Here is a 27,291-nt window from a genome sequence, read left to right as displayed (position 1 = left end):
CAATGCACAATTGTACTTTTACTGGTGTTTTGTAATACTTCTCTTATCCCCAGCAGAAAAACAGAATAGCAACAAGCAGTTTTTTCTTTCTTTTTTTAACGCATGAGGCGCAAGAATCAGACGAGGACAGCCGCCAAGAGGGCCAAGAAAAATGACAACAATTTTTTTTTCTTGGAGGAGCCTTTCCCTCTTTCCTAAGTTTCTCTGGAGGACCACTAAGTGCAACACAGCGAACATTGCATTGCAACATCTTCATGCCACATTGTGGCTGGCATCATTTCATAACTTCCTGATGTAGTGAGGCAGTCTGAAACTACAATTCAGGCTGTATGATTCATATCTTGATCCATTCCTGGGGCTTGGGGGATGTTTGTTTGGCTTTTTTTTAATTGTGCATGACTCTTCAAAATCTAATAGGTCCTCCAAAAAACAAGATGAGTAGCACACCCACTTCAGGATCCCTTGACAAAGACTCATGTCTAGTTCAACAGCACTTGCCTAGACAATTTTTTAAGCAGATGTTGCACCTATGACTCTGTCTCCCAGAAAATGAACTGTTTTATTGAACGTGTGCATGTTTTCGGGCCATAAAAGGCCACCCCCTGGCTCAATGCATAACAAAATGCAATCACATTTCCTCTCCTGGAAAAGCTTTGCAGGGCAAGGAAATAGGCAGGGAACACCTCCCCCCTCCCCCCCACCTTTCCTGCTGTTCTGGCCAGGAAATGGGGAGGAAGGCAAGTGGGAGGCCAAGGTGAATTTAAAACTATCATATGCTACAGTGCTTGTCCCTGAGGGGGAGCTCGGATTTGGGGTATTTCTTGGTGGGGGGGCCTCCCAGAGCCCCCCCCCCCCAGCCAGCTAGGGATCTGGCTGGGGCGGGGGGGGAGCTCCCTGAGACGGGCAGGGGTTTATTGAGGGGCTCTCTGAGAGCACCGAGACCAGCCGGATTTCGGGTGCATTTTGGAGGTAGTGGGGGGGGGGGGGGGCGGCTCCACCTTAACGAGGGCGGAGTGGGGGGCGGGGCAGCCGCGAGGTCACGTGATTCCGCCACCGAGGCGGAGCCGCCGCCGCCATTTTGTCTGGGACGGGGAGTGGAAATGTGAAAGGGAAAGCCGGAGCGGAGCCCAGGAGACCAAGCGGGGCGCGCGGCGGAGAGAGCCCCCCCTCCAGAGAGCAGTTCGGCCCGGGCCCTGCGAGCACCCTAGGGAAGGCGGCCGGGGGCTGGGCTACCCTGGGGCCGTAGCGGCTTGCTGGCCCCCCGGCGCACAGCAGGGGCCGCAGGGGACCTTGATTCCCAGGCTGCGGGCGGGCGGGTTGGTTGGTTCCCGGCGGGTGTCAGTCCCGTCTCTCCCGTCCTCGGCCGCCTGCTCGGGGGTGGGGGGCAGGCCGCGGGGACCCCAGGCTGGTGAGGGGGGCCGGCGGAGCGGAAGATGTCGGGCCAGTCGATCACCGACCGCATCGCGGCCGCCCAGCACAGTGTCACCGGGTCAGCCATCTCCAAAGCCGTCTGCAAGGCGACGACCCACGAAGTCATGGGGCCCAAGAAGAAGCACCTGGACTGTGAGTATCCCCTGTCGCCCGCCGGGCCCAGCGCCGCCTCCGCAGGCCCGGGGCGGGGGAGCATCGCGACTCCCCCCGGTATGGCCGCTGAGTAAGCCCAGGTGAAATGCCTGCCCTCGGGGCCCACAGCGGCAGCGCCGCGCCAGGAATAGGACTCACGATTTCTGTCAGTCACCTGCTCTGCCTGTTAGGAGCGCCCTTTAGAAACCACATTGCTTCGCTCTCTGTCGCCCCTGCGGTAATGGGGCGGAGAAGAGAGGCGGGAGGAGGTGACTGTGCCGCCCCAGCGCCTTAGAAGGGCTACCTGAAGCCGTGACCGTTTCGGGAGGTTGAGATTCTACCCTCTGCAAGCAAGGGAGCTTGGAAACGTCTCCAAAAAACACACCTGGGTGTTACTGCGCGGAGACCATTGTTTGTAATTAGTGATGCTATTCAACTCCCCTGTTCGTGCCCAGCATGAGACTTGTAGGCACTGCTCTTGCTGTGTAGGAAATAGGATGACTTTTAAGAGAGAAAGCAGATGAATATGGTACCAGAGGTACTGTATGGAGGCCCTTCAAAATGATGAAATACCTAACCTTTAATAGCCACTTTCCTGGGTATTTTATTTCTAATATACCAGATTTTTTTTTCTTTTTCATTTTCTGCTGCCTGTGGTAGATTGAAGTTGAGAGGTAAACCTGAAACCCATAAATTGTAACGTAACAGGAAGATAAAAAATGGTGAGAGTGAGGTTCTTAGTTACCTGAAGGTTTCAGCTGTTGACTTGATTAGTGCATTGAGTGCATCACATAAAATAAAACCCAGTCTGATGTAACTCACAAAATGAGGATATGTAAGTTGCCTGACATTCTGTCTTCAACTTGCCACCACAGTAACTTCCACTGAGATTATATTCAGAGTAGCAGCTGTGTTGTATCCGCAAAATGAAAAGGAGGACTTGTGGCACCTTAGAGACTAACAGATTTATTTGAGCATAAGCTTTTGTGAGCTACAGCTCACTTCATCGGATGCATTCCGTTCTCCCCACTGTATTGTCCACTGAATGCATCCAAAGAAGTGAGCTGTAGCTCATGAAAGCGTATGCCCAAATAAATTTGTTAGTCTCTAAGGTGCCACAAATCCTCCTTTTCTTTTGAGATTGTATTGTGTTCATCAGATTCTTTTGGCTGTCATTTGATCCAGACCTCTATTTAGAGGTATCCGTGTTCTACAGGGATTTGTGTAGAAAGAATTCCAAGGTTTGACATTTATTTTTCTCTGATTTTTCTGGTATTAAGAACAAATAAAAAAGCATAATTCGGACTGCATATGAGAAATGAGGAGATCCTGGGAGTGGTTGTAATGTAGACTTTAGTGACAATGTCTTATTCATTGGAATTTTTCACAGAAGCCATCATGGTGTAATACACCCTAGCTGTTTTTCAGAGGCTAGGCTTAAACTTTTACTGAGCATTTGGATCACAGGTATACAGAACTTGGGGCGGGGAGTATGTGTGACAGCTTTCCCTCTGTGCAGATCCACAAAGGTTATGAGTTATTACACCTATAAGCTATGGAGACATCCTTGGTTCTTTAGCTTATGCTGGCAGCTCATGCTTTTAGGTCTGGAGGTCCCTGGTTCAATCCCTGGTATGTTGGCCAAGAGAGCAATCATCACATAAGCAGGTAGGATGTTAAAATATATGATCATGTAGCTGAAACATCCATAAAGTATGTTTCTTAGAAGTGTGGTAAATATATTTCCTGCACAGAACAAAGCAGAAATAGGGCTTTGGTTAAAGTGAAAATTACTGTGGTTCTCCTCGTTGCTGCTCAAAAATGAATCCAGGACTAGTATATGTCTGTTGAGGGTTTCTACAGTTGTCTGGGACTATGTCCAGCCTCAGTGCTCTTCCGCAAACTAATGCTAAATATCTCCAGATACACTCACATTTAAATAGTAAGAAAAGTACTTAATGTTAAGAAAACATTGTCATAGGCAAAGACCTACACATATGATGTGTGTGTATGTAAGCAGTTGCATAGTGCTATGGAGCTTTGACTGTGTTTCTGTTGGGCTGCTGAACAGTATGGTCGCGTAATTAATCTTTGTTAATTTTTGTTAAGTCAAGGAATCAGAGCTGTGTGAATGGAAATATTCCATTTTTAATGTAGGTCACAATGTCCCAAAAGGAAATCAGCTGCTCTATTTTTCATAATGTTAAGCTATTAGACCAAAGTAAAATAACTTTTATGGTGGTAATTCTGCATTCCCAGTGGAACATTGAGATTTTCGTAACTTCCCCACTTACTTTATTCTCCAGCTTCTCTTCCCACCCCCCAATTTTATGTTGCAGTACTTGGGTAGGATTAGATATCTTTTCTTTTTAAAGTAGAACAGAATCACCCTCTTACATGCACACCTCTTTCCTTGTTGGCTCTGTCTTTAGCATGCATCTTATCCAGTGGGTCGAATGTTCTGTCTGCTGACTTCACAATCCCTGCTTCTTTGTTTTCAGAACAGATCACTTGCTTGGTAATATAAACTCTGCCACTAACGCACTGGGGAGAAAATAAACTGACCTAAAACTAGTTTTTAAAAAATAAATAAAACTTGTATTAAGGCTAGGAACTTATATAGTAGGCAAAGTTTTAGCCCAAGAAAACTGATTTAAATATTTGATTGGTAGTATTTACCTAGGATTCAAATGACATTAAATTATTTGACTCAAATAGAAATTTAAAGAAACATGATCAAAGCCAAGATTTTTTTTTCCTTTTTTTAAGTATACAGAAGTCAGGACATACTTGAGGAAAATTAAGGAGGGAAAAAGTTGCAAAATATTTACCACTGCTGATTAATCAAACAGTTAAAATTTACAATCTGTGAGAATATACAAGTTTTAAATGTCACGGAGGAATGGGGAATAGCACTGCAATAGCAAAGCTAGTGAAAATTGTACTATACATTGCAAAATTAGGCCCTGATCCCGCAGCCCAATCTGCACAAGCAGATTTGTATGCTGTGTAGACCCTCTGACTCACTGGGACTCTGTGCAAGCAGAATGGTCCATCTGCCTAGATCTGATTGCAGTCGCACTGTTGCGCAACCCAGTGGTAACAAATTAGAGTATGTAGGGAGGAAAAGTCCAATATTTTCTGTTTCATGCTTCAAAGGAACTGTTAAACCCACTTTTACTCACTATTGTTTTTCTTAAAATGTTCAATACCTTGACACTTCGAGATGCATGCTGATACCACTGTTTTACGTGAGTGACCCATATTAGGCTCAGCAGCCGATAAAGTATACAGTTTTCCCATACTAATAGCCTGTAACCAGGGGAAAAATTATAACATCAAAATATATCTTTGTATACAAATATGTTCTCATCTCAGTAGAAGTATTCTGGTGGGTCTCAGTTAACTTTTGGATTATTTCTTATCTTGTATGCCAAGCTTTTTTTACTTTTACAATATATTTTAGTGTGTTCTTTGCATATCCGTATTCTTGGGCATTTCTGGTTTTTTCTGAAATTCATTTTGGCATAAGAGAAGAGGGTGTAATTTTTTTGTCATGTGAGTAGAAGATGACTGTGCAGTATAATATGTATGTAATAGTGACAATTAAATATGTAATCCAATTTTGGTTCATGTTGAGACAGCACCCATTTTTAAATGCTCTTTTGTCCTGCCTATGGTGTCACAGTCCAGTATTTTTGCACCAGTCTATAATACCTTCTTTATTGATCCTCAGCATTTACTCATAAAGGGTGTGTGTTGTCATTTCTACATGTGCACACAGCTATGCTTTAATTTCATTTTTGTACATGGGGTGGGACTGGGCCCTGAGATAGTTAACACAAGGGCAAAGGGATATTCTTGTCAGACCCCCCAACCTCACATAATCTTTCAAGAAGGATGGGGGAAGGTAAATCAAAGAGTTTTTAATGGAAGATTTTATGTCTGTGTATTCTAGTTTCCAATCCATGGAAGAGGTTCAATGGATATCTTTCATTGATATTTTCTAAGTTTTGAGTGTTTCACTCTGCAACCTTAATGTTCTTTTAAAATAGTTAGTGTATGTAATAATAAATATTGAAGGTGATTGCATCAAAACTGCAGTGGGTTAAAGTGTGTTTATGGCATCAGGCCTGCTAATTTTGGTATGCGTTTCAGTGGACTTTGTCTAAAGAGGTAAAGATTGGAAACTAGGGGTGAGACTTCAAAAACCGCTCAACTTTGTCCTAACAAATCAATGCTGAGTGCTTTTGACAATCCCACCCTAAATGTAGGGTAGATGGTGATATTCATTACATAGGTCACTGGTTTAGACTTGTGAGGAGGGGGGAAATGCTCTGTTTCAATTTTTATAACTGAAATATAAATATCACAATATTTAACTTGATAGTTTATTTGCTTTTAAGAAGATTGTCATATTTATGACCAGACTAATTTGTGAGGTGGCATAAAAATACCTAGTGGCTTTTATAGTTATTTATAGTTATAGCTATTACCAGCAGGAGAGTGGGGTGGGGGGGAGAGAAAACCTTTTGTAGTGATAAACACCCATTTTTTCATGGTCTGTGTGTGTAAAAACATCTTCTGTATTTTCCACAGTATGCATCCGATGAAATGAGCTGTAGCTCACGAAAGCTTATGCTCAAATAAATTGGTTAGTCTCTAAGGTGCCACAAGTACTCCTTTTCTTTTTGCGAATACAGACTAACATGGCTGTTACTCTGAAACTTTTTATGGTTCAGTTTATTAGATTAATCCTGATTTTACCTGAACTCTAAGGAGGGAGGTGAGATAGTGTTGTATGTAATGTGAAGTCATTTGAAACTGTGAAAATTGTTTCCTTCACCAACTTCCAGTTTTTAAGAGTAGAACCTTTTCTGTATCAATGTATCGAAACAGAATAGTGAACAGATTGAATTTTGTGACAGTGTACTACTAGTAGAGACAGGAATAACGCATACATATACAGTGAAATATCTTGATGTTTCGAATGCAGTAAAAATGTTACAAAAGTTCAGCCACAGATTTGAAAGGGATTTAAAAAATCTGTAGTGAAAAAAAAGTCTTTCAACTAATTTTATTAAAGAGTTTGGAGTGACCATTTCTAATAAGGTGGAACAAAAACTGAGCAAATATAGTTTGTGTCCTGAACGGTTTAATAAAGAGAACTTCAGTGAAGACTGACAGGCTCTTGTTTAACTTCAGTTTTGCATCTCCTATTGATTGGAAAGCTTTCCAGTCAGTTATGCTTTCAGGTTGGTCAACAGTTGGTGAAGGGACAAGAGATAACGATTGTCTGTGCAACAGTTGAACTCTACTTTTTAAGGCTTTTTGAAACAATTTTCTTAATTGGCAAAATTGATTTGTAATTCTTAAAGTAAGCTCGATATATCTATTCAATAACTAGATTCAGTGCTTAATTCAAAAATACCTTTTCATGTCATTTTGATGTCAATGTGAATTATAAAATGGCATAGAGCACTTATTTGGCTAACTCCTTCATTGCAAGGTATTCAAACTTAGAGGAACTAATCAACCTGATAACATTTTAGTTTCTTAAAACATTGATCAAATGGATTAAAAAATGACATAACATACTAATTTTTCCATAAGACACATGCCTCATTCAGCTCACAGGATGGAGTCAATGGATGTAGTGATTGAATTAGCATCTATTCGATATTTTGTTTTATTTTCGCTGTTCAATGTGTGGCCCCGTGCCTTATTTACAACACACTATTCAAATCCTGCTCTGAAGATAGAATGGTTAACTTCCTCATGGTTTATGCTATTCATCACAAAGGTATCAAAGTGCTTCACAAATATTAATGAATTTATTTTCACAATGCCCTTGTGAGATGAGGAAATATTATCCCTATTTTACAGATTGGGAACTGAGGGGCCATGAGATTAACATCTTGGATTATAAACTCTTTGAGGCAGGAACCATCTTGTCCTGTATTTATACAGAACCTAGCTCAATGGGGTCCTGGGCCATGATTAGGATTCCTAGGTGCTATGGTAATACAAATAATAAATATGTTCAGTGTTTTAGGTGCCAAATTTGAAATGCCTAGGCCTTGATTTTTCAGTTTGTTTAACATTATCTAGTTATTTATATGTTCAAAGCACAGCTCACATTGACATCAGTTGCTGCTCTAAGTGCTTGGCGTTTCTGAAGATCAGATTATCAAGTTGGGCACTGAGAAAATGAAGAACACAACTACAGCCACCTTTGAAAAGGAACTCTGTGGCAGAGGCAGGGATAGAAAGAATCCCATTCTCCAGAGCAACGTTCAACATTGCCTTAGCTGTGAGGTTGTCATCTCTTCCTGCAGTCCCCAGCCTCATTCACTATGCATCTTTCAATTTCTGCAACAAATAAGGCAGAGGTCCTCCACACAACTCTTTGCTGCACAACACTGATTGATCATTGGAGAATGAGCTGTCACATGCAGTGAATGAGCTGGATTAGGTGGGAAAAGTAACATATGATCATAAAGACTGCATCATAATTCACGTGCACAAGGGGACTGAATTAAGGTTACGCAGACAACTTTAAATCTGGCACTTCCTAACTTTTGAGTGGCTTGGCTTTGCAACTTTGATAATGTTCTTTTTGAAGTATTTTTGTGTGTGTATAATTATAACCAGGTTAGGGGACAAATGTATGTAACTAGATCTCCTGATTCACTTGCATTTTTAAAGCAAACATAGTTGAAGTGGGAACTGAGGCTGTGCTGTTCCTGATATTTAAAATGTAAAAAGCAGCAGTTTGCATTTATTCTGCATTTGTTTAAACTTCTCTAACTTCTTTTGATGGTAACACAGGTGAAATACTCAGTAGTTTGCCTTTAGTTAGTTGTCCATGATCCTGCAATTCCTAGGAGCTATGAGGATCCCTCTCTCCTATTCATGCTTCGTGCCTTCAACCCTGAAATGTCTAAAGTTTGACAACCTTCACTCTACTCCCAGCCCCTAGAAAGAGAGAATTAAGAAGAAAATGTCTCTTTATATAGCAGCACTGTTAAGCCCATGAGCCACACAAACTTTGTTCAGGTCTTTGTTACAGAGGTAACTATAATTACAACTCAAGGGTTGCCCATATGTTGAGTCCCATCCCCCCACACAGGGATGTCTTCTCTACAAAATTAATTCAGACTTGTACTAATCGAGTTCTGTCCACATGGACACACCCAGCTGGTCTGAAAATAGTGGTGAGTTACACCCAAGGTAGCTGGTCAGTCCCGACCCAAGTGCTGCTTACGCTTAGGCTGATGACTTGGCCACTTTACTGAGAGGATGCAGGCTAAACCGCTCTAGTGCTGATAATCCTCTAGTGCCTTCCCAGAATTCCACTGTGTGCCCAGAAGGACAAACTCTCTCAATTCACTGGGAAAAAAATCAGTGGCTCAGCTTACTGCAATGCTAAGAACAATGGAATGTGCCCTCAGAAGTCCGCACCAATGGTGAGAACAGCACCAATGTGGCCCCAGTAATTCAAGTAGGGCTTTGTAGAGTGGCCACTTACAGCTTGGCACAGGTCCCTATCAGCTGAATTAACTTCACATGCAGCCGTACCCCCAAAGCCTTAACTTGAGTGTGGTAGTGCTTTTGGTCTTGTCTACATGATGTAGCAACATGCACCAGAAAGGGGCAAATTGTAGAGCTCTCTAACTGTCCTGTGTAGACCCCGCTGGCATGCTCTGAAAGATACCTAGAACGCAGTGATGTAATAACATTTGAAACAGTACTACTTCCCTTCAGTGCACACTAGGAACCCTTCAGACCATGTCAGCATGGTCTATGCAGGGCAGTTAGAGTGCTCTACAATTTACAGCACTCTAGTGTGCATCTCTAATGAAAACCCTATGTTTGTCAGGAAGTAGTGTTTGTTATTCACTGACAGGTTTCAGAGGAACAGCCGTGTTAGTCTGTATTCGCAAAAAGAAAAGGAGTACTTGTGGCACCTTAGAGACTAACCAATTTATTTGAGCATGAGAGCTCATGCTCAAATAAATTGGTTAGTCTCTAAGGTGCCACAAGTACTCCTTTTCTTTTTGTTGTTCACTGAGTTGCTGTCTGATTTCAAATGAGATGTGCTGATATTTCAGATCTAAAATGGATGTCCTGAATGTTTTCTAGGCCATTAAATATCCAATGGCCCTCGTTATATGGTGCTAATCTTGGTGTCCTGGCCAAATTCTAGTGTGCTTAATTTTCAAACTATCTATTATTCCCCTTCAATTTTGATGGGCTATGGTATTTTTCCAGTCTAAAACTGTTCAGTGTTGCTGTAATAACAGTTTCTAAATTCCATTCCAGAAATCGCATTTCACTCTTGGTGGAAGTGATGCCTTTGTGGTTTGTAAAACATTCTGAGATGAAAGGTGCTATATAAATGAAAAGTGATATTGGAGAACTAACATCTTTTACCCAATGTGTTTAATTCCTTTTGTAATCTACAACATTTATAATCTTTACTCCTATATTAGAATTGTCTACCTGTTGGTTTGTCTCACTGTGAATGCATACTCACCAACTGTTAGAGGTAGGTGGGTGATGACATGTAGAGTATGTTAACACAATAGTCAACTATCACAGGCCTGCACAAGCTGAGGTGTGGTTTTGGTAGTAATTTTTTTCTCTTCTAGTTTTTTTTTTCCCCTTTCAGTAACAAGTTCAACTATTTAACATTTCCCTGAAAATAACGTTTTTATCGACCCATCTATTCTGGAAGACGTCAGTTAGTTTTTTAAAATCATGAAAACCGTAGCAGCTCTTTTAAAAAAGTATTTACCAGCTACCTAGTGGAAGATAACTAATATTTCACAATTATAACCTAGGCTAGAGCAGCAGGAGTTCAGCTAAAGGACAGCAGAATCTGGCTAATGTGTAACTAAGACAATTAATACCTTGAATTTAGAGATCTAAAAAAAAGTGAGCTACAGTAGTCACAGGTTTGTTTTTTGGTTACAACATATTGCATAGAAGAATAAACATAGCTGTGGAATTAATCTAATCTTAAATAATTACTCATTATTATTTGTACACTGTAGTGTTTTTAAAATCTTATTAAAGCGACTTTTCATGTCAAATTTAAGTTTAGAGAAAGCAAGTTTTTAGCCTGTAAAGCACACTGAATATTTCTATGAGCTCCCTTTTTATTAAATATTCCAGTAGAAAGATTTCTAAAAAAACATTCCTCGATTGTCATCTAAAACAATACCACAGTGTCCGGATTGCAGTGTATGAGAACCTGAAAGTGGAATTGTCTAGAAAATGAATGTGTAAGACAAATTTTGGTAGATAGAATGATGTATAAATTCTAGTTCAGCCAGAACTTGGAAGCTAAGGGCTTAATCTCAGTTAAATCAACTCCCGCTGCCTTCATTGGGTCTAAGATTGTACCCTTGGTTTGATCATGTAAGATTCCTGAGTAGCCATAACTCAGTTTTGCTGTTAACTTTATTGGGTCTACGATTTCACTCCTAAGATCCCTGATCACATGAAAAGTACTATTGTATCCTTAGTCACCACTGTGATGAAAATGCATCCCAAGGTGATAGGTTTGCAGGATGCCTGACTTGTTCAAAAGTGTGGCTGGTTACTCGCCATAGAAGGTTGGAAGGGACCCTGAGAGTTCATCTAGTCCAGCCACTGTGCTGAGGCAGGACCAAATATACCTAGACCACCCTTGACAGGTGTTTGGAGGTTTTTAATAACTGGTTAGACAGTGCTGCGGATTCCACAACCTCCCTTAGTAACCTACTCCAGAGCTTAATTATCCTTATAGTTAGAAAGTTTTTTCTAATATCTAACCTAAATCTCTCTTGCTGCAGATTAAGCCAATTACTTCTTGTCCTAGCTTTATTAGATGTGGAGAACAACTGATCACTCACTTCTTTATAACAGTCCTTTACATATTTCAAGACTTATAGGGTGCCCCCTCTCAGTCTTCTGTTCTCAGAACTATGCTTGTGCAGTCTTTTTGACGTTTCCTCGAGTCAGGTTTTTCTAAACACTTTATCACTTTTGTTGCTCTCCTCTGGCTTCTGTCCAGTTTGTCCACATCTTTCCTAAAGTTTGGTGCCCAGAACTGGACACAGTAGTCCAGGTGAGGTCTCCCCAGTGCTGAATAGAGCAGGACAGTTGCCTCCTGTGTCTTACATGAGACTCCAGTTAAAAGACCCCAGAATATTAGCCTTTTTTTTTTTTTTGCAACTGCATCAGATTGTTGGCTCATTCAGTTGGTGATCCGCTGTGAACCGCCAAGACCCTCTCTAGAGTACTGCTTTCTAGCTAGTTATTCCCCATTTTGTAGTTGGGTGTTTGTTTTTTCTCTCTTAAATGTAGTACTCTGCACTTGCCTTAAATGAATTTCCTCTTGATGATTTCAGACCAATTCTCCAATTTGTCAAGGTCATTTTGAATTGTAACACTGTCCCCCAAAGTACTTGCAACCCTTCCAAGTTGGTGTCATCTACAGATTTTATAAGTATATTCTCCACTTCATTCTCCAAGTCATTAATGAAAATATTGAATAGCATTGGACCCAGGACAGACACCTACACGACCACGTGGATACAGCCTCCCATTTTGACAGCAAACAATTCATAACCATTTGAGCACGGTTTTTCAACCAGTTGTGCACCCACCTGACAGTAATTTCATTTAAACCACATTTCACTAGTTTGCTTATGAGAGCATCATATGGGACCATGTCAAAAGCCTTACTAAATTGAATATATACTGTGTACTGTTTTCCCCCTGTCCACTGGGCCAGTAACCCTATCAAAGAAGAAATTTAGGTTGGTTTGTCATTTGTTCTTGACAAATCCATGTTACCTTTTACTTATCATCCTGTCAGTGTTTACTAGAGAGAACTACAACAGTTTTTATTCTTAGTATCTTACATTGGTATTGAGCTCCATTTCTGGAATAAAAGATAATGGACACACATTTTAAAAGTTCCTAAGTACCATTGATTTTCATTTCATTATTATTGCCACTTGCTAGAAGACGGATTTTATTTTGTGTACCAAAGCATAAAGCTGTTATCTGAGTTTGAAGAACACAGATTAAGGCATTCAAGTAACTTTTATTGGGGAAGTAATGAAATAAGAAATACCATTGTGATGGCAAGTTATACAAATTTTTTATCGTATCCGTAATGGACATGGGTATACAAGTGACGGTGATACCTCAAGTGTTCGTTTTTTAGTGGTCCAAGCATCTTTTGTTACATACATTGGTAGATTCCTATTTTCGAAGATTTAAAATCTCATAGGGGGGAACCCTAGGATTAAAGTTTGGATTTAATATAAATATTTTATAATGTCACCAGGAGGGGTGGGCGAATCTTGTGTGTGTTTAAAAATCTGAGCTCACGAATACCTTTAATCATGTGGTTATTGCATGGTGTTCACTAGAGGGTGAAATTAAGATTGTGTGAGTGGCCCTAACTTTGTATTTCCATTTTTTTAAACTTATGTTAACCTTAACTCTGAATTTGTAATGCTTGCTTTTGAGAATAATTGCAGCATCCCTATAATATATTTTACTCTATCTTAATATAGTTTTTGAATTGTCATATATGTAAGGATTTTTTCCTTTTTTCTATTCAAAACTTTTAGAGCACTTCTAAGCTAGTAAATTGATATCTACTTGAGTAGAGAAGCTTAGAATAAAGAATTCAGTTCCACATTTTAGTTTAGTTTTCATTTATTTTCTGTAAAACTGCTATTAAGGAAATAAAGCAAGAGATGGCAGGCTGTTTGTGGTTTGCAACTCCAAAAGGAAATATAATTGTTAATGCATCGGGTTAAAGCTTTCAAATGGTATGGAGTCCTGTATAAAGCAGTTAACATTCATGTTACATGTTCAGCCTGTGAAACTTATTTCTGTCGCATCTTTGAATGTCTAACTAAACATAATGCTTTGCATTTTTTAAATTTAGATCTAATCCAGTGCACAAATGAGATGAATGTGAATATTCCACAGCTGGCAGACACACTTTTTGAGAGGACTGTTAACAGTAGCTGGGTCGTAGTGTTCAAAGCTCTAATTACAACACACCACCTCATGATGTATGGAAATGAGGTAAGACTGATTACTTTGTGATAGTTATATTATGGGGGCATCTCTGAAAAAATCAGAATGCCATAAAGAAATAGTTGTGAGCTGTGAACTTCAAAATATATATACACACACACACACACTTAATTTTTCTATCATTATTGGTTGTAAGTTACCTTTGTGATAGAAAATTAGTGAAGTGCTATTCATCACTCATTAGAAAGTCAGTTAATTGCAAACTACACTCAGTAGATGTCTAAATCAATGTCATGCCTCTTTTCCATTAACTTTCCTTCCTAAACTACTATTGCCATTCATTTACCACCTATGTTTAGTTCAGTTTAAAAACAAAAGATCAGCAAAACTTATTTTAAAAACTTTGTGGTGTAGTAAGTGATCGGACAGATTTTCTTTCCCAGACCACAGTGTGACATTAGAAATTTCATCTTCAATTTTACACAATTTCTCAACCTTCCAACAAAGCCTAAACAGTCAACCTTTTATGTCAGATAATAGAGATGGTCATCTCAAATATCCAAGTGTGCGTCCCCATTCTTATTATAAGTTGTCTGTTGCGCATATGAGTGCAGAATTGTGGCTGAGGCAAAGTATATCTGTAAGAAAGTGTTATCTTTTGCTTTAAATGTAAACGTTAAAGAACCACTGTGAAGGATGTGGACCTGATCTGCAAGGGGTCTGACCAGGGTATTGAAATAGGCAGTATATGACCGTGACTTTAGAGAGGCATGGTGGGTGCAGTAATATTTGTTGTTGGAAGAGAGAAACTTTCTGGCTTACACAGAGCTCCTCTTCTTCAGGTCATGGAATATTGACTGTATTGAATTAATTTATTATATGCATATGTTGGTTTAGTTATACTAGCCTGTTTGGAAATAGAGTAAGGGTAGACAGTGGCTCCAAATAAAACACCACCTGTAAATAATTCAGGACGTTAAGATCACTGTTGAGCTATTATCTGTGAAGATGCTACTTCCAGGTTACTGCCAAGTTACGCAGTTACTCAGCCAAGGCTGAAAAGGAACAGATCAAAAGGGTGATAAATAGTTGAAAACTTTCTCTCTGTCCATAGTGAGGGAGATTGTCATGAGGGAGCTGTTCACAAAGAACAGCCTGACACAGCCACAGACCCTGTGGGAGGGTCTGAAGCGTTAGGCCTTCCTATTTTACCTAAGATAGACATGCATATAGACTGTTCCATCGTTTTCAAATCTGTTTCCTCTTTGCTTTGCTGTATTCCTACTGTTAGGATAAAAACAGTGTGTATTAAAAAAGCTGCCTGGTTACTGTGTTAGTCACTGGTCACTGAAGCTGGGTGGGAAATACTTTTCCTCTCCTGTGATCATGTTTGAGATTTCTAAAACTTCCCTGTTTTGCATTGGGATGAAACCAAGATCTTTCAAAGTTTTTTTTGGTGGAAAAACAAGACACACACACCCCAGGATAGCTTGACACTGAGGGTATTCACCTGATTCAGATTAATGACTTGAACGTGGGTCTCCGACATCCCCGGTGAGTGCCTTTGCCACCAGGCTATAGAGTCTGTGTCTGTCTTTTGAAACTTAGTGTGTATAAAAAAATATTCATTGGGTCAAAGAGAGACAGACAGACAACCATCTCACCCCAGAATAGCAGCCTGGTGGTTAGGACAGTTAGGATGTGAGGGACTCAGGTTCAGGTCCTTGGTCTGAATCAGGCAAAGCAGGGAATTGAATCTGGGTCTTCTACATACTAGGTGAGTGCGCTCACTACTGACACATTCTGGGGTGGGTTGTGTCTCTGGTTTTGACCAGATATGCCATACTGAACCTGAGAAACCTTTCCCTGTGGAAGTTTTGTTGAATCTGGTATGTTCCCAGGTAAAGTTTCAGTTTTGATAAATTGGACTCTTCAGACAAAAACCTGTTTTACTGAAAAATTCCCAACTAGGCCTACTGGTCACAATTCCTGAAAGGCAGACTTACAGGTACCAAACTCAGCTGGGCCTTCGAAGTAGTCATTGTTGGTAGGCAACATGCTATAGCCCAAGACCCAGGGGGTTGCAGGATTCCACTCTGAGAGAAGTGAAGGCATGCAGCTTTAACCTGAGGGGGAGCTGCTCAAACTCGGTAGAGGTCAGAGGTGCAGTTAGCCCTGTAACTGTGATGACAATATTTTTTTTTCCTGAAAAGATAAGTTCTAATTTATCGTTTGAGTAGTAGGAAGACATGATTGTATGCATATTAATATGTATTGAAAGTGGCAGAGAAACTTTAAATTGTTCATGAAGCAGTTTCCTTTTAAGTAACATAAGTCAAGCTATAGATTTAGTCTCCTCTTTCTTGTATCATCTTTTTAGCCAAATATTTGAGTAGTAGGAGGAGACTAACACTATAGACTTACTTAGAAGTAGTATAATGCCAGGTGAGTTAATTATTTCATTAATAACTATACAAATACTTGAACACTTTAGTGTCTCAGTGTTTTTATAAAGCTATGTTAAAGTAGAAAAAACATTTCCAAATAGTTTGTAAAAGTGTCTCTTTAACCATTACATAGAAGTTATAGAGTTGTACAGAAGAAACTTTTAGAGCACCTATAGTTTTTCTTCAATTTCCCTACTGTGAGCTACAGAATTAACAAAACTTTTTTACTTAAAAAGGCATGTAAGTAACTCCCCTCCCTCCCTCCCTCCATGCTAATGTAGCTTCATGTGTGGACAGTGGAGTGCTTTTCTTCAGACTGAACAAATTTCCTCTGCCAAACACTCAGTTATGAAATTTAATGTATTTAATTCACATTAGTTTACTAAGTTTTAGTGAATTGTTTTTGTTGCGACTAATTCGTACATTGTAGATAACGGTAAACCTGCCTCTGAAATACCCGAGTTATGTGCAGTTGTGTTGTAATCTAATTCTTAAATGTATTACATTTGATGAAGAAAAAGTAATTTTCAAGCAATTTTTTCCCCTTCATCAGCGCTTTATCCAGTATCTTGCATCCCGAAATACATTGTTCAATCTAAACAACTACCTGGACAAAAGTGCCATGCAGGGTAAGAGTCTTTTTCTTTGTGAAAACTAAGTTGCAAACAGTAAAGTATTACTTTTTCAAGAGAAGGTTGGCAAAGCAACAAAATAAAAAAACAACAACAATTGTTCTGTTATGTAGTTTTTTGGGGGGATTTTTTGCTTTAAGGCCTTAAATACATGTATTTTTCTAGCTCTGCATTAGTAGTGATTGTAAGTCATTGGTGTTTAACAGAAAATGATATATCCATGAAGGGGGTTTATTTTATATTATGCAGTGCAAAGGGATGACAGTAAGCAAAGGAGGCAGGGAAAATTATGGTATGGCTGAAAGTTACACAGGTGAGAGCTAGAAATGTGGTTACAGTTACATGTCTTTTTAAAAAGGCATAACTTAACACATGAGCACTGGATTAATCTTTTTCATTTGGCTGCATTCCATAATGGAGGTGGGGGGTAATATTAATTCTCAAGCTTCATTAAATGGTCATTAGAACACTTCACTAGTGGTTAATGAAAGACTTTCATGCAGATCTGTGAAAGGTGTTAGAGGTAGTTTGTGGGATGGCAAAAATATATATATTTAGTTTTTTGTTTTTTTTAGAGCATCCTTTTTTACAGTAGCTGGAGTTCAGTAGTTCCCATCTTTAGTCTTCAGCATTTGACTGATTCTGTTTCCAGTGAGCTGTACACTATAAGAATAAGAGTGCCTCACGGTTGCAAACAGTAGCCTCTCCTCCTGTTAGGTGAGGCATTAACAAAGTCCAGATAACTTCTGTGGAATTGTCATCACTTGGGAAGATGGTGGCAGCACTGTGCCTCAAGGCTGGTGCAAATAATGAAGAGAAAAATATGGAGGAAGGCTTTAGGGGCTCTGCAAGTGAACACTGCACACAATTTGTATAGTGAGAGAACTCAATGACACACATTACAGAATAGTACTGAAAAATGATTACAAAATAGATAGATGATACTCCTCTTTGAAATGTCTAACTAGTAAACATTTAATTTTCAGGCTATGATATGTCTACCTTCATTAGGCGATATAGCAAATACTTGAATGAAAAAGCACTTTCTTACAGACTTGTAGCAGTTGACTTCACCAAAATGAAAAGAGGGTAAGAAATATTCTCCTTTTGCTTTTCATTTCAGATCTAAGAGGTTAATAATAGTCATATATATGCTTGCCATAGAACTTTGCTGCCTTTTAAACTGTAGTTAAATACAGAGTACTAAACATATCAAGTCATCATATGTTCTAGGTCACGTGTACATTTATAAATTTGCCATTTTACACATTGTAGGATAGATGGAGTGATGAGAACTATGAATACTGAAAAGCTTCTAAAAACCCTTCCAATTATTCAGAACCAGCTTGATGCACTCCTTGATTTTGATGTAAGCACATTCTAAGTTGTATTTCATTGTTAAAATACTTTATTTACTGGATATGGGAAGAAATTTATTGGTATTTTTCTCTCCACCAATACTTTTAATCTACTCTATCTCTTCACTTTCTACACAGGCAAATCCAAATGAATTAACCAATGGTGTAATAAATGCTGCCTTCATGCTTCTCTTTAAAGATTCCATTAGGCTTTTTGCAGCCTATAATGAGGGGATTATTAACCTATTAGGTATGTGGAACTGGTGTGTGTATGTGTGCATATGTTCGTGAATCTTTGGGGGAGACAGTCAGGGAGAAATAGAAATTTAAAGGCAAATTGAGTCTGTTTAATAGCCTAACAAATTAAGGGCCAGATCCTGCTTCTGTTGAAGTCAGTGGTAATTTTTATCATTGGTGTCAGTGACAGCAGGATTGGCCTTAAAGGCATTGATATATAGGCCTTATTATTTTTCAAGTGTAAATCTGAGTTATTCTTGCCGATATTTCCATTTTAGAAATACCAGAAATGTGTCTTGAATGTTCCTCATAACCAGGTTAGAAAACAATTTAGCCTGTAAGTACACCGTAATGTATATGTGTGGGGTGGGGGGTTAAGGCTCTAAAGTAGGTTGGCCTGTACTGGGTTTACTGGGCATACACGTTGAATATAGAGTGCACATTGTTGGGTTTCCTATGTTTTTGTTTTATCAACTTTAACTGGTGTTTATGGTCTTGTACAGATTGTAGAGTTCTACCTTGCTGAGTTCTTGGCTATGGTTAACATATGTCGGATATGGTTTTTAAGTGGATTGTGCCTTCAAGACTAACTATGGGGGAGGAAATTGAGAATCTTACACAAAGATAGTAAAGCAGTAAAAGAATTTATTTAATAATCTTTCGATTCAGCTTTCACTCTCCATTAAATCTGCCAGTGTCATTCATTTTATTGATACATTAAAATCTACAAGTTTCAGAGTATGAAAAATAAAACTCAGTACTCAAAAGGCTGCAAATGCTATTCCTGTTTGACAGGTTTACCCATAAGGATTCTGTACATTAATATTGACAAGTTAGAGTTGGATACATGTGAAAGTTGAGTTTTCATCTTAAATGCCTCCTTCAGATTCTATATTTCCATTTACAAACCACAAATGCGTAGTATTGAGATGTTGATGTGTAGTTTTAAAATGCTTTAAAATAGGTAATACTCATGGTGCATTTTTAATTTACTAAAGTCAGCTACTACATTTCTAGTGGTTGAGTGCACCTCATGGACGGACTTTTTGCAAACATTTTTCTTCAAAATGAAGTCCTGCGTGGCTGACAAAGAATTTAAAAACAGATTAAACACTTTACATTCAGGCTGACTACAACTGTCCACCAAGTTATAACTTGCTGAAATCAACAAACTCATTGTAAATATGGAGACTATGGAGTAGTCCCAAACACATTACTCTTAAAAGTAACATGGCTTTCTATATTCGTTCATTTTAGGGAGAGGAGATATTATCTAAAGTTATTGTTTGTAGTGTTGTATCTTTTTAAATCTCTTGCATTAGTGTGAGAGGTTTTTTGTATCTTTTTTACAAATGTCCTTTTTTCACTCTTCAGAAAAGTATTTTGATATGAAGAAGAACCAGTGCAAAGAAGGTTTGGATATTTACAAAAAGTTCCTAGCCAGAATGACCAAATTGTCAGAATTCCTCAAAGTAGCAGAGGTAAATAAACTTACATGTATTAAAAGGGTATCATTTAGCTATCTGTACTGGTACAATAGTCCCATCACAAACAGTCTAATGTTTGTGATTTGCTGTGCAAAATAAAAGTTCTGTAGGTTGCTGAATCTGAATGTCACTTAAATGCTTTTTTATATTGAGTGGTATTTTTAAGGCACCTTTCTTTGCCTAAAGACTGCTAACAATACAATAAACCTTTCTGTCTAAAGTGCTACTGAGAATCTTCTTTTACACATTGATTAGTACATGAAAATGATTGGGCTTGATGATGATTATAAATATTTATAAAGTATTCCTTTGATATTTCTGCTCAAAACAGAGCATAAATTCAAGCAAGCTGTTATTTCCAGCTCTTACAGTGAATCTTAGCATCTTTGCATGAAATAGTCCAAATAGAAATATGATTTGAGCTTGTTTGATATATACACTGAAATTCTAGCTTAGAACTAGTCTGTTAGAATTGGCATGAACAATGTACCAGTTCAGAAAGTTATACATGTCCCTTTTGATACCTTGGCTTCTGTGTAACATTCAGACCCCACAGTTTTTCTTTTCATTGCCGCTGCATGTAGTAATGTACTTTTTTTTTTTCCCCCTTTTTTGTGAACCCAGCAAGTTGGAATTGATCAGGGTGACATTCCAGATCTTACTCAGGTCAGTGTACATTTCATATTAATTTAACCCAGTTCTTTTGTCCTTTGTGTTTTAATGGTTAATGTGTATCATATTCATCCTGAGAATATATTCTCTTCCATATATTTATATATGGAAATATACATGTTCACTTTTTCCATAGATTAATACATGTACACAGTTCTTAAACAGTTCTGCAATTGTTTAAATAAGAGTTCTGAGTTTTAAAGCAGTGAAGTTTATCTGGCTTATACGGGTATTTTTACTAAAACACAGGTTTTTCCTTTGAATCCTTTGTGAATCTGTCTCTTAAGTACACATGCATACTGTGCCACATCTTGGGGGACGACGACACTCAACTCCATTCAAAAGGAGTACTAGTGGCACCTTAGAGACTAACCAATTTGTCTTTCTTTGTGAAAATTAGTCTCTAAGGTGCCACTAGTACTCCTTTTCTTTTTGCGAATACAGACTAACACGGCTGCTTCTCTGGAACTCCATTCAAGTTTCATTCAGAGTTACACAGCAGTTCATACCTGTATCTTAAGCTTTGTTATTCAGCTATGGAAGCTTTTCCAAAGTCCACAAAGATGACAGTGTAGGTCTACTGATATTTATATTGGCACCAGCTATATGCTCAGCACTGTAAGATATGCGCACAAATAAAGTCCCTGTCCCAAACAACTTAAATGATGGGAGACACTGGGAAATCGGGTGGTGAGGATAATTTACAAGGCAGAATAAGCTAGGTTGATTCTAGGTGTCTTGATGAACTGGAGTAGAGACAGTACAGATGGAAACGATGTGTATAATCAATTTAGAGGAACACTGACCATCCATATAAGAACAGACGCTTTCATTTTATTATGGAAAGTGTTATTACAGCACCCAACTATCTGTCTTTATGCCATTCATTGCTTTGTACAGTATACCTCCATCTGATCTTGTACTCGTTGCTTTTACAAACTAAATAGGACTAGTCTCTAATCTTTCTTTGTGCAAATTTCCCACCCCTATCAATGTTCCCACCCCTATCAATGTTGTTAAAATTAATTACCCTTTTTGGGGACTTTGCTATTTCTTTGTTTGTAATAAAGAGACCAAATATGAATACAGTCACCAAGATGAAGATATATAATCTGTGGGCACAGTAGATTATTTTCTGTGTTACACTCTGTTCACTTCTTAATACCCTACTATCTTAAGGAGTATCTTTAGCTTGTCATTGCATGTTCAAAGCATATTTTCAGTGGATTTTCAGCAATATGCTGAAATCCCTTTAATAAAGTTTAAGACTAAAAATCTATTGACTGAATAGTTTGTTCTGTGCAGTACTTGTATCTTGTAATTGTCAACACTGAGTTTCTTTGCCATCATTTGTTCAGTTAACTTGTATTGTTAGTTTATTCTAGTGTTCTTCAAAGTCTTCCCTAGTCTTGACTAACCCAAATAAATTGTCATAATCTAATTTTGTTCCCTTACCACTTTCCCCCTCCTGTAGATTAACTCCTTCAAAAACTGATGAGTAAAGTATTGGCCAAACTTAACCTTTAAAAAGGTCAGCTACTGTTAAATCATACATGTTTCTAGTATTTTTCTTAGTAGTTCACTTACTTTAGAACTCTCAGGTGACTACCATATAGTCCCAGTGAGATATTGCAGTTTTCTTGTGTGCTTTAGCACCTCGTATCACTGATACCTTTGTCTCTGACAGCGTTACACCTTTATTCCCTAGTGAATTCATGGACTCTCTAATAGAACTCCATCGTACATTTTTGAGTCATTTTTAGCTATTTGTTTACATGGCCTTTAAGCTTTGTTAGTACCAAACTTTCAAAACATAGCCTCCATTTTTACTCATTCAGTTTTGCTGTCCAAATTTAAATCACTTCAATCCTTCATTTGAGGGTACTGTTATGTTTAAGTAATCTAAATTACTTGTACCAAGAAAAATGGTGATCTAGTTAGGCTGAGATAAAAATTTTGGCCTTTAATCTACATTTTACCCACTGAAGTTCTGCTCTACCACTTTTTGATATTTTGTGTCTTTGTCTCCAACTCTTGTACCTGCTGTTTGACCATGTTGTTCTTACTCTTTCTTGTTCTGAGAGAGGCACCCCGGGTATCTTTTCCCAGCAATGTCCATAAGAAACTTTTAACCATTTATATTTTGGAAGCTGAACTCACCCGTTATTACTTTTCTAGTAAATCTTATTGCCTCCCTGATCTGCAATAACATTCCAATTTTATCCTCATTTATCTGTTTGGGAGGCAGGAATCCTACCCCCATATGTTCTGTGTTGTGGTCACCTGTACTCATAATTTTCTTTTGATAGTCTAAATAGAATATTTTATTCTATCCCTTTCTCCCCTCTTCCCCCACATCTCTACACCTTTCACTTTTGCTAAAACACCACTCTGGCAGAAAATTGGGTTTTCTTCTTCCAATATATTTTGGAAATGCCAGATGTCTTGGTTGTCTCCCCGTACCAGATATTCCAACTCTCACATTTTGCTTTAGGCTACTTCCACAGGTATATTGTAGATTTTATTTGTAATGGATGTATTCCTCTCTCTTTGCTGAAATTTAAGGATTACTACTCCTACCCCACCCCACCATGTACCCATCATTGTCTTAGCCCTACTGTGAGACAGTTTCATATGTGCATCTGTTGTCCCAAAGAGAATAGTTCAACAGTATGTTCCTCAGCACTTGCCTGCTTTTCCAAAACTTAGTTTTAACCAATTTTATATTCATTCTCAGTGTGTCCTTTCTAGTACAAAACAATAGCAGGAAGAATACTTTTAACCTTGCTACCATTTCAGCAAGGCTTTTTTCCATGATTGTATTATACGTTCTACCAGATTTTCAATATTACTTTTTTGCCACGTTAACCTTAGCTGTCCTGTATCAAAATGATCCATCACTGTAGGTGATTCCTTCTAAAAGACTGTCATAATGAATTGTGATATCAAATAGTCTAACACCTTGTAGGTGTTTGCACCTGCTTATGTTTCTGATGCTCAAATCCCCTACCACCAGTATGTGTGTTTAGCATGTCTGGTAGACTTCCAGAGGGACATCTGTAGGGGGTGTGGGTTTCATCTGTTTTTCTTAGAAGGGCATCTTCCATTGTGAGGGTGGCGGGAATTTGTGGGAGGAGGGGGAGGATGCTATACAACTGCTAATTTCTATTTAGAGAATCAGATACTAACATGGTATTAGGTCAAAAGAGAACAGCAGCACACCTACCAGTAAACAGGCAGAAGGAAAATCAAACAAAGCAGTTACAAGAAGACTTTCTTTACAAAGTATTTCTATGGAAATCCTGTCCTGTAGGTAAACCTGCCTTTAAAAGTCATCTTCCGGCAACATGAGTAAAACCTGCTTTCTATGATGAATATAGATTGTATTAACACCATTTTAGAAATCTGGATTTCTTGAAATAGTTTATGCTTATGCTCAAATAAATTTTAGTCTCTAAGGTGCCACAAGTACTCCTTTTCTTTTTGCAGCTACAGACTAACATGGCTGCTACTCTGAAACTTGAAATAGTTTATTTCTCTTTGCCTGGTCTAAGTGGACCATCAGAAACATGTTCTGTCTATCTTCTGTACCAGGCTAGACACTTTTTAGTTCCTCTCAACGATTTATTGGTATATACTTCATAGGCAGCTGTGGAAGTGGCCATCAAATCTCTAGAGACCAAAGATGAGGACTTGTAACTGGCCAAGAAACTCCCATTTCTGGACTTGCTCTCTTGTTTATGAGAGTCCATGTCTATTATAATCCGGTCAATATATGGAACTGTGGCTGCATTGACAGTAGAGAGTCCTACAGGTAAAACAGTGGAAAGAAAATTCTCTCTCCAAAGCCAGACTAGCAGCCCTGCCCTTAAAGGCAGGTTTATTTTCATGGAGGTGTTCAAAAAGGCTAGGATCCTACCTAGCCACAAATAGGATCATCTGAAACATTGTTAAAGGTGTTAAACAGTGCTGAGGGGAAATTTCAAAAGACAAGGCTTTTAATCAGTGGCTGGCTACTTTTTCCTACATCTTACTAAAAACCAAATCAGCGCTGGGTTTGAAGTGGTTTATTCTTCTACTTTATTAGCTTCTTGCTTCTGCTCATCCATTTGTCAGTAGTTCAGATGCCTCATTCACTCAATCTTAAGCACTTCAGAGAGAGATTAAGGTTTCCAGATATAGAAAGACTTTGTACATTTATTTGCGGTATTTTAAACACATTTACTGATGTCTACTGTTGAGCTATTTCACTTTTTTAAAATGTCTGTTCTATGGAATTTTAAAACCTAGCTTTTTTCTAGGGATAGTAGAATGCTGGAGAAGTCTGCTTTTAAAAAAAAAATTAAGAACATTTCATGTATCATGCTTTTGTCCTGATTGAAAACTATCACCATATGGTCAGTTTTCATGTCTAGATTATAAGAACTGCTGGTTTCATGTGTTGATTTAGTTCACAGATGGATCTGAGAAAAGAGGGAGGGAATGTTAACTTTCCATAAAGATATGATCAGTGGTAAAGGAATAGCAATTAATAGTCTATGTTAGTGTTAGTGCAGTAAAACTATTTTGATGCTACCAGTAAAGTGGTTAAGTGGATCTTACTTTAGTTTCTGAAAGGTAGTTAGTTCCCCATTGTACTGAGATAATTGCGTTTGCTCACACTGGGGGCTTTTGGTTGTAAGGATTTATCATCTGATTTAAATTTGTTTATGGATTTCAGACAAATTAAAGTATATCCTGCCTTTTTGCTACTGTCGCTAGAGAATTAACACTTTCTGTAAGTGCTCTCACAGTTTCGGGGAGTGGTAATTAGAGCTGAGTATAATTAACTGACCTGCCTTGTTACTCAAGTGCTTAGCACAACTAATGCTGTTGCCAGAAAATTCCAATCTTTGCTTCTATACACGTGCCCAGTTTGGGGGAACTTTTCTCTTTTCGTAGACCAGCGTTTAGTGATCATGTTTGCATATTTTGATTGAAAAGGGGATATTGCCAAAAAATGAATCTTACACTTGAATTCGATTTGCATGATCTAAAAAGAAATGCATAATTGTTTAGTTGGTGGATGGGGGAGTTAATCTGTACACAAGATGATAATGCATTGTTATCAAGCAGATGTTTTACGAGAACTTTAACTTTAGGCACCCAGCAGCTTGCTTGAGGCATTGGAGCAGCATTTGGCTTCTCTAGAGGGGAAAAAAACAAAAGAAGTCTCAGCTGCCAGCAGGTAAGCATCAGGTGGATCACAAAGATGTCTTAAATTTTAATTCTCTTTGTATTGAGGTATTTTGAGCATTGGTAAGTTTGAGGTCTTCCTTGAGATACTCTAGAAGTAAGTGAAAGGAAACAATTTGTTTTCCTTTTCTAGTAAGTGTGGAAAGCATTGACTAAAAGTTTTTTATTAATAGTGTTATTCTGTTAGAGGATATCACTTGAATGTACATTAAATGTTCTTATCTAGTGACAAAAACACATGACTTCACCTACATGCTTATCTTTGTGTCACCAAACTCCTTGTTAAACTGTGCATTTTAACACATACAACTGTAATAGCGAAGTGCTGAGCTGAGGCCACATGTAGTAGCTTTCCTCAAAATATTTTTACCTTATCTGTTAAAGTAGTCTGACAAGTCACAAGAGTTTTTCCACAGTATGCATCCGATGAAGTGAGCTGTAGCTCACGAAAGCTTATGCTCTAATAAATTTGTTAATCTCTAAGGTGCCACAAGTACTCCTTTTCTTTTTAAGAATTTAACTGGCTTTTAAAGTACACACATGCCTTCAATGCTTACTCTCTGGTGTGTATATTGCAGAATAAAAGTTCTTCTAAAGATGTATTAGTTGTGTCAATTAACGTTACTGTGTAAATGCCTTAACCCCAAAATATGGATTACCCTACTACCGTACTTATTTATTTTGCTCTCTTGTGGCATTGTGGTTGCTTAAAATAAGTTCTTAGAGGTTTCTGAACTGTTACTTCCTTTATGCTTGATACTGAAAATTTCTTCAGAGAAACTTATAGTGGGTGGTGAAATATTTCCTAGTATCCTAAGGAGTTTCATGTAGGAGTTTTGTTTAGAAACCCAATATTAGGAAAATTAGATACATATTTTTTCAATTAAAAAAACCACCACCACCTCGGAGTTTTTGAATGTTCCTCCTCAGTGTTGGCAGCAGAAACCCTGTGGAATTGTCTTAATGTGCAGAATCAGAAACTGAATCAGATTATTCTGTTTTAATTGTTCATGATGAATGAAGAACAAAAATAGATTTGTAAAGATTTTTAATTTCAGTAGTCTTTAAGGGGTGTTAAACACAGGTAAGGAGTCTTTTCTTATTTGATCTGTAACATCCCTTAATTCTATTTTTTTCTTGAATTTGGAGAGAACAGGAATCAAGATGTCCTGAGCTCTAATCCAAATTCTGCCACTGACTTGTTCTAAAGCCTTGAACACGTTACTTTGCAACTTGCAAAATCAGCAGTCGTATCTTACAGGGTATTGTGACTACCTAATATTTGTACAGTGCTTTGAGCATGCAAAATGCTAAGTGTTAAGTAATATTTATTCATGACATCACAATCATTGTCCTTCTTGTTGAGTATTAGATAAGACTGGTTCAGGACCTGGCAATACTCCTTCTGTATAGTATCCATCATGATAATTAAGAAATATAAGGACCCCATCATGGGATACACTTCCCAGTCCAAGCAGCAAGTTATTAGACCCAATCTGTTGAAGATATTAGCACTTTTGGCCTATGTCACCAACTTTTACTGTGCTAATCCCCGGTAACCAGCCTTCATAGAACAGCCACTAATCAGGAATGCCATGTTGCTTTT

At 38.4% G+C, this 27,291-nt stretch overlaps 1 protein-coding gene and 1 long non-coding RNA gene across 6 annotated transcripts in view; one reads left to right on the top strand and one right to left on the bottom strand.

Annotated features, from left to right (window-relative positions):
* LOC125642709 (uncharacterized) overlaps window positions 1–1,873 on the bottom strand; it is a 33,925-nt gene extending 32,052 nt beyond the window's left edge. Inside the window, exon 1 of one of the 2 annotated variants that reach the window (XR_007358483.2) lies at window positions 1,739–1,873. This is a non-coding gene — a long non-coding RNA (uncharacterized LOC125642709). Of the gene's footprint in view, window positions 1–1,722 lie in introns of both variants that reach the window. The other variant, XR_007358482.2, reaches the window with a different exon arrangement.
* LOC125642707 (phosphatidylinositol-binding clathrin assembly protein) overlaps window positions 1,071–27,291 on the top strand; it is a 47,518-nt gene continuing 21,297 nt past the window's right edge. For 3 of the 4 annotated variants that reach the window (XM_048864404.2, XM_075132517.1, XM_048864403.2), the window contains exons 1-9: window positions 1,071–1,563; window positions 13,523–13,665; window positions 16,618–16,693; window positions 17,683–17,785; window positions 17,972–18,065; window positions 18,193–18,304; window positions 19,666–19,772; window positions 20,403–20,444; window positions 25,592–25,677. In XM_048864404.2, coding sequence (XP_048720361.1) covers window positions 1,434–1,563; window positions 13,523–13,665; window positions 16,618–16,693; window positions 17,683–17,785; window positions 17,972–18,065; window positions 18,193–18,304; window positions 19,666–19,772; window positions 20,403–20,444; window positions 25,592–25,677 — 893 coding nt within the window. In that variant the 5' untranslated portion in view covers window positions 1,071–1,433. The remainder of the gene's footprint in view (window positions 1,564–13,522; window positions 13,666–16,617; window positions 16,694–17,682; window positions 17,786–17,971; window positions 18,066–18,192; window positions 18,305–19,665; window positions 19,773–20,402; window positions 20,445–25,591; window positions 25,678–27,291) is intronic. The other variant, XM_048864405.2, reaches the window with a different exon arrangement.

This window comes from Caretta caretta, chromosome 9, assembly GCF_965140235.1.
Source record: "Caretta caretta isolate rCarCar2 chromosome 9, rCarCar1.hap1, whole genome shotgun sequence".
In the NCBI taxonomy this organism is placed as follows: Eukaryota; Metazoa; Chordata; order Testudines; family Cheloniidae; genus Caretta; species Caretta caretta.
This window is presented reverse-complemented; position numbering and strand designations above follow the sequence as displayed.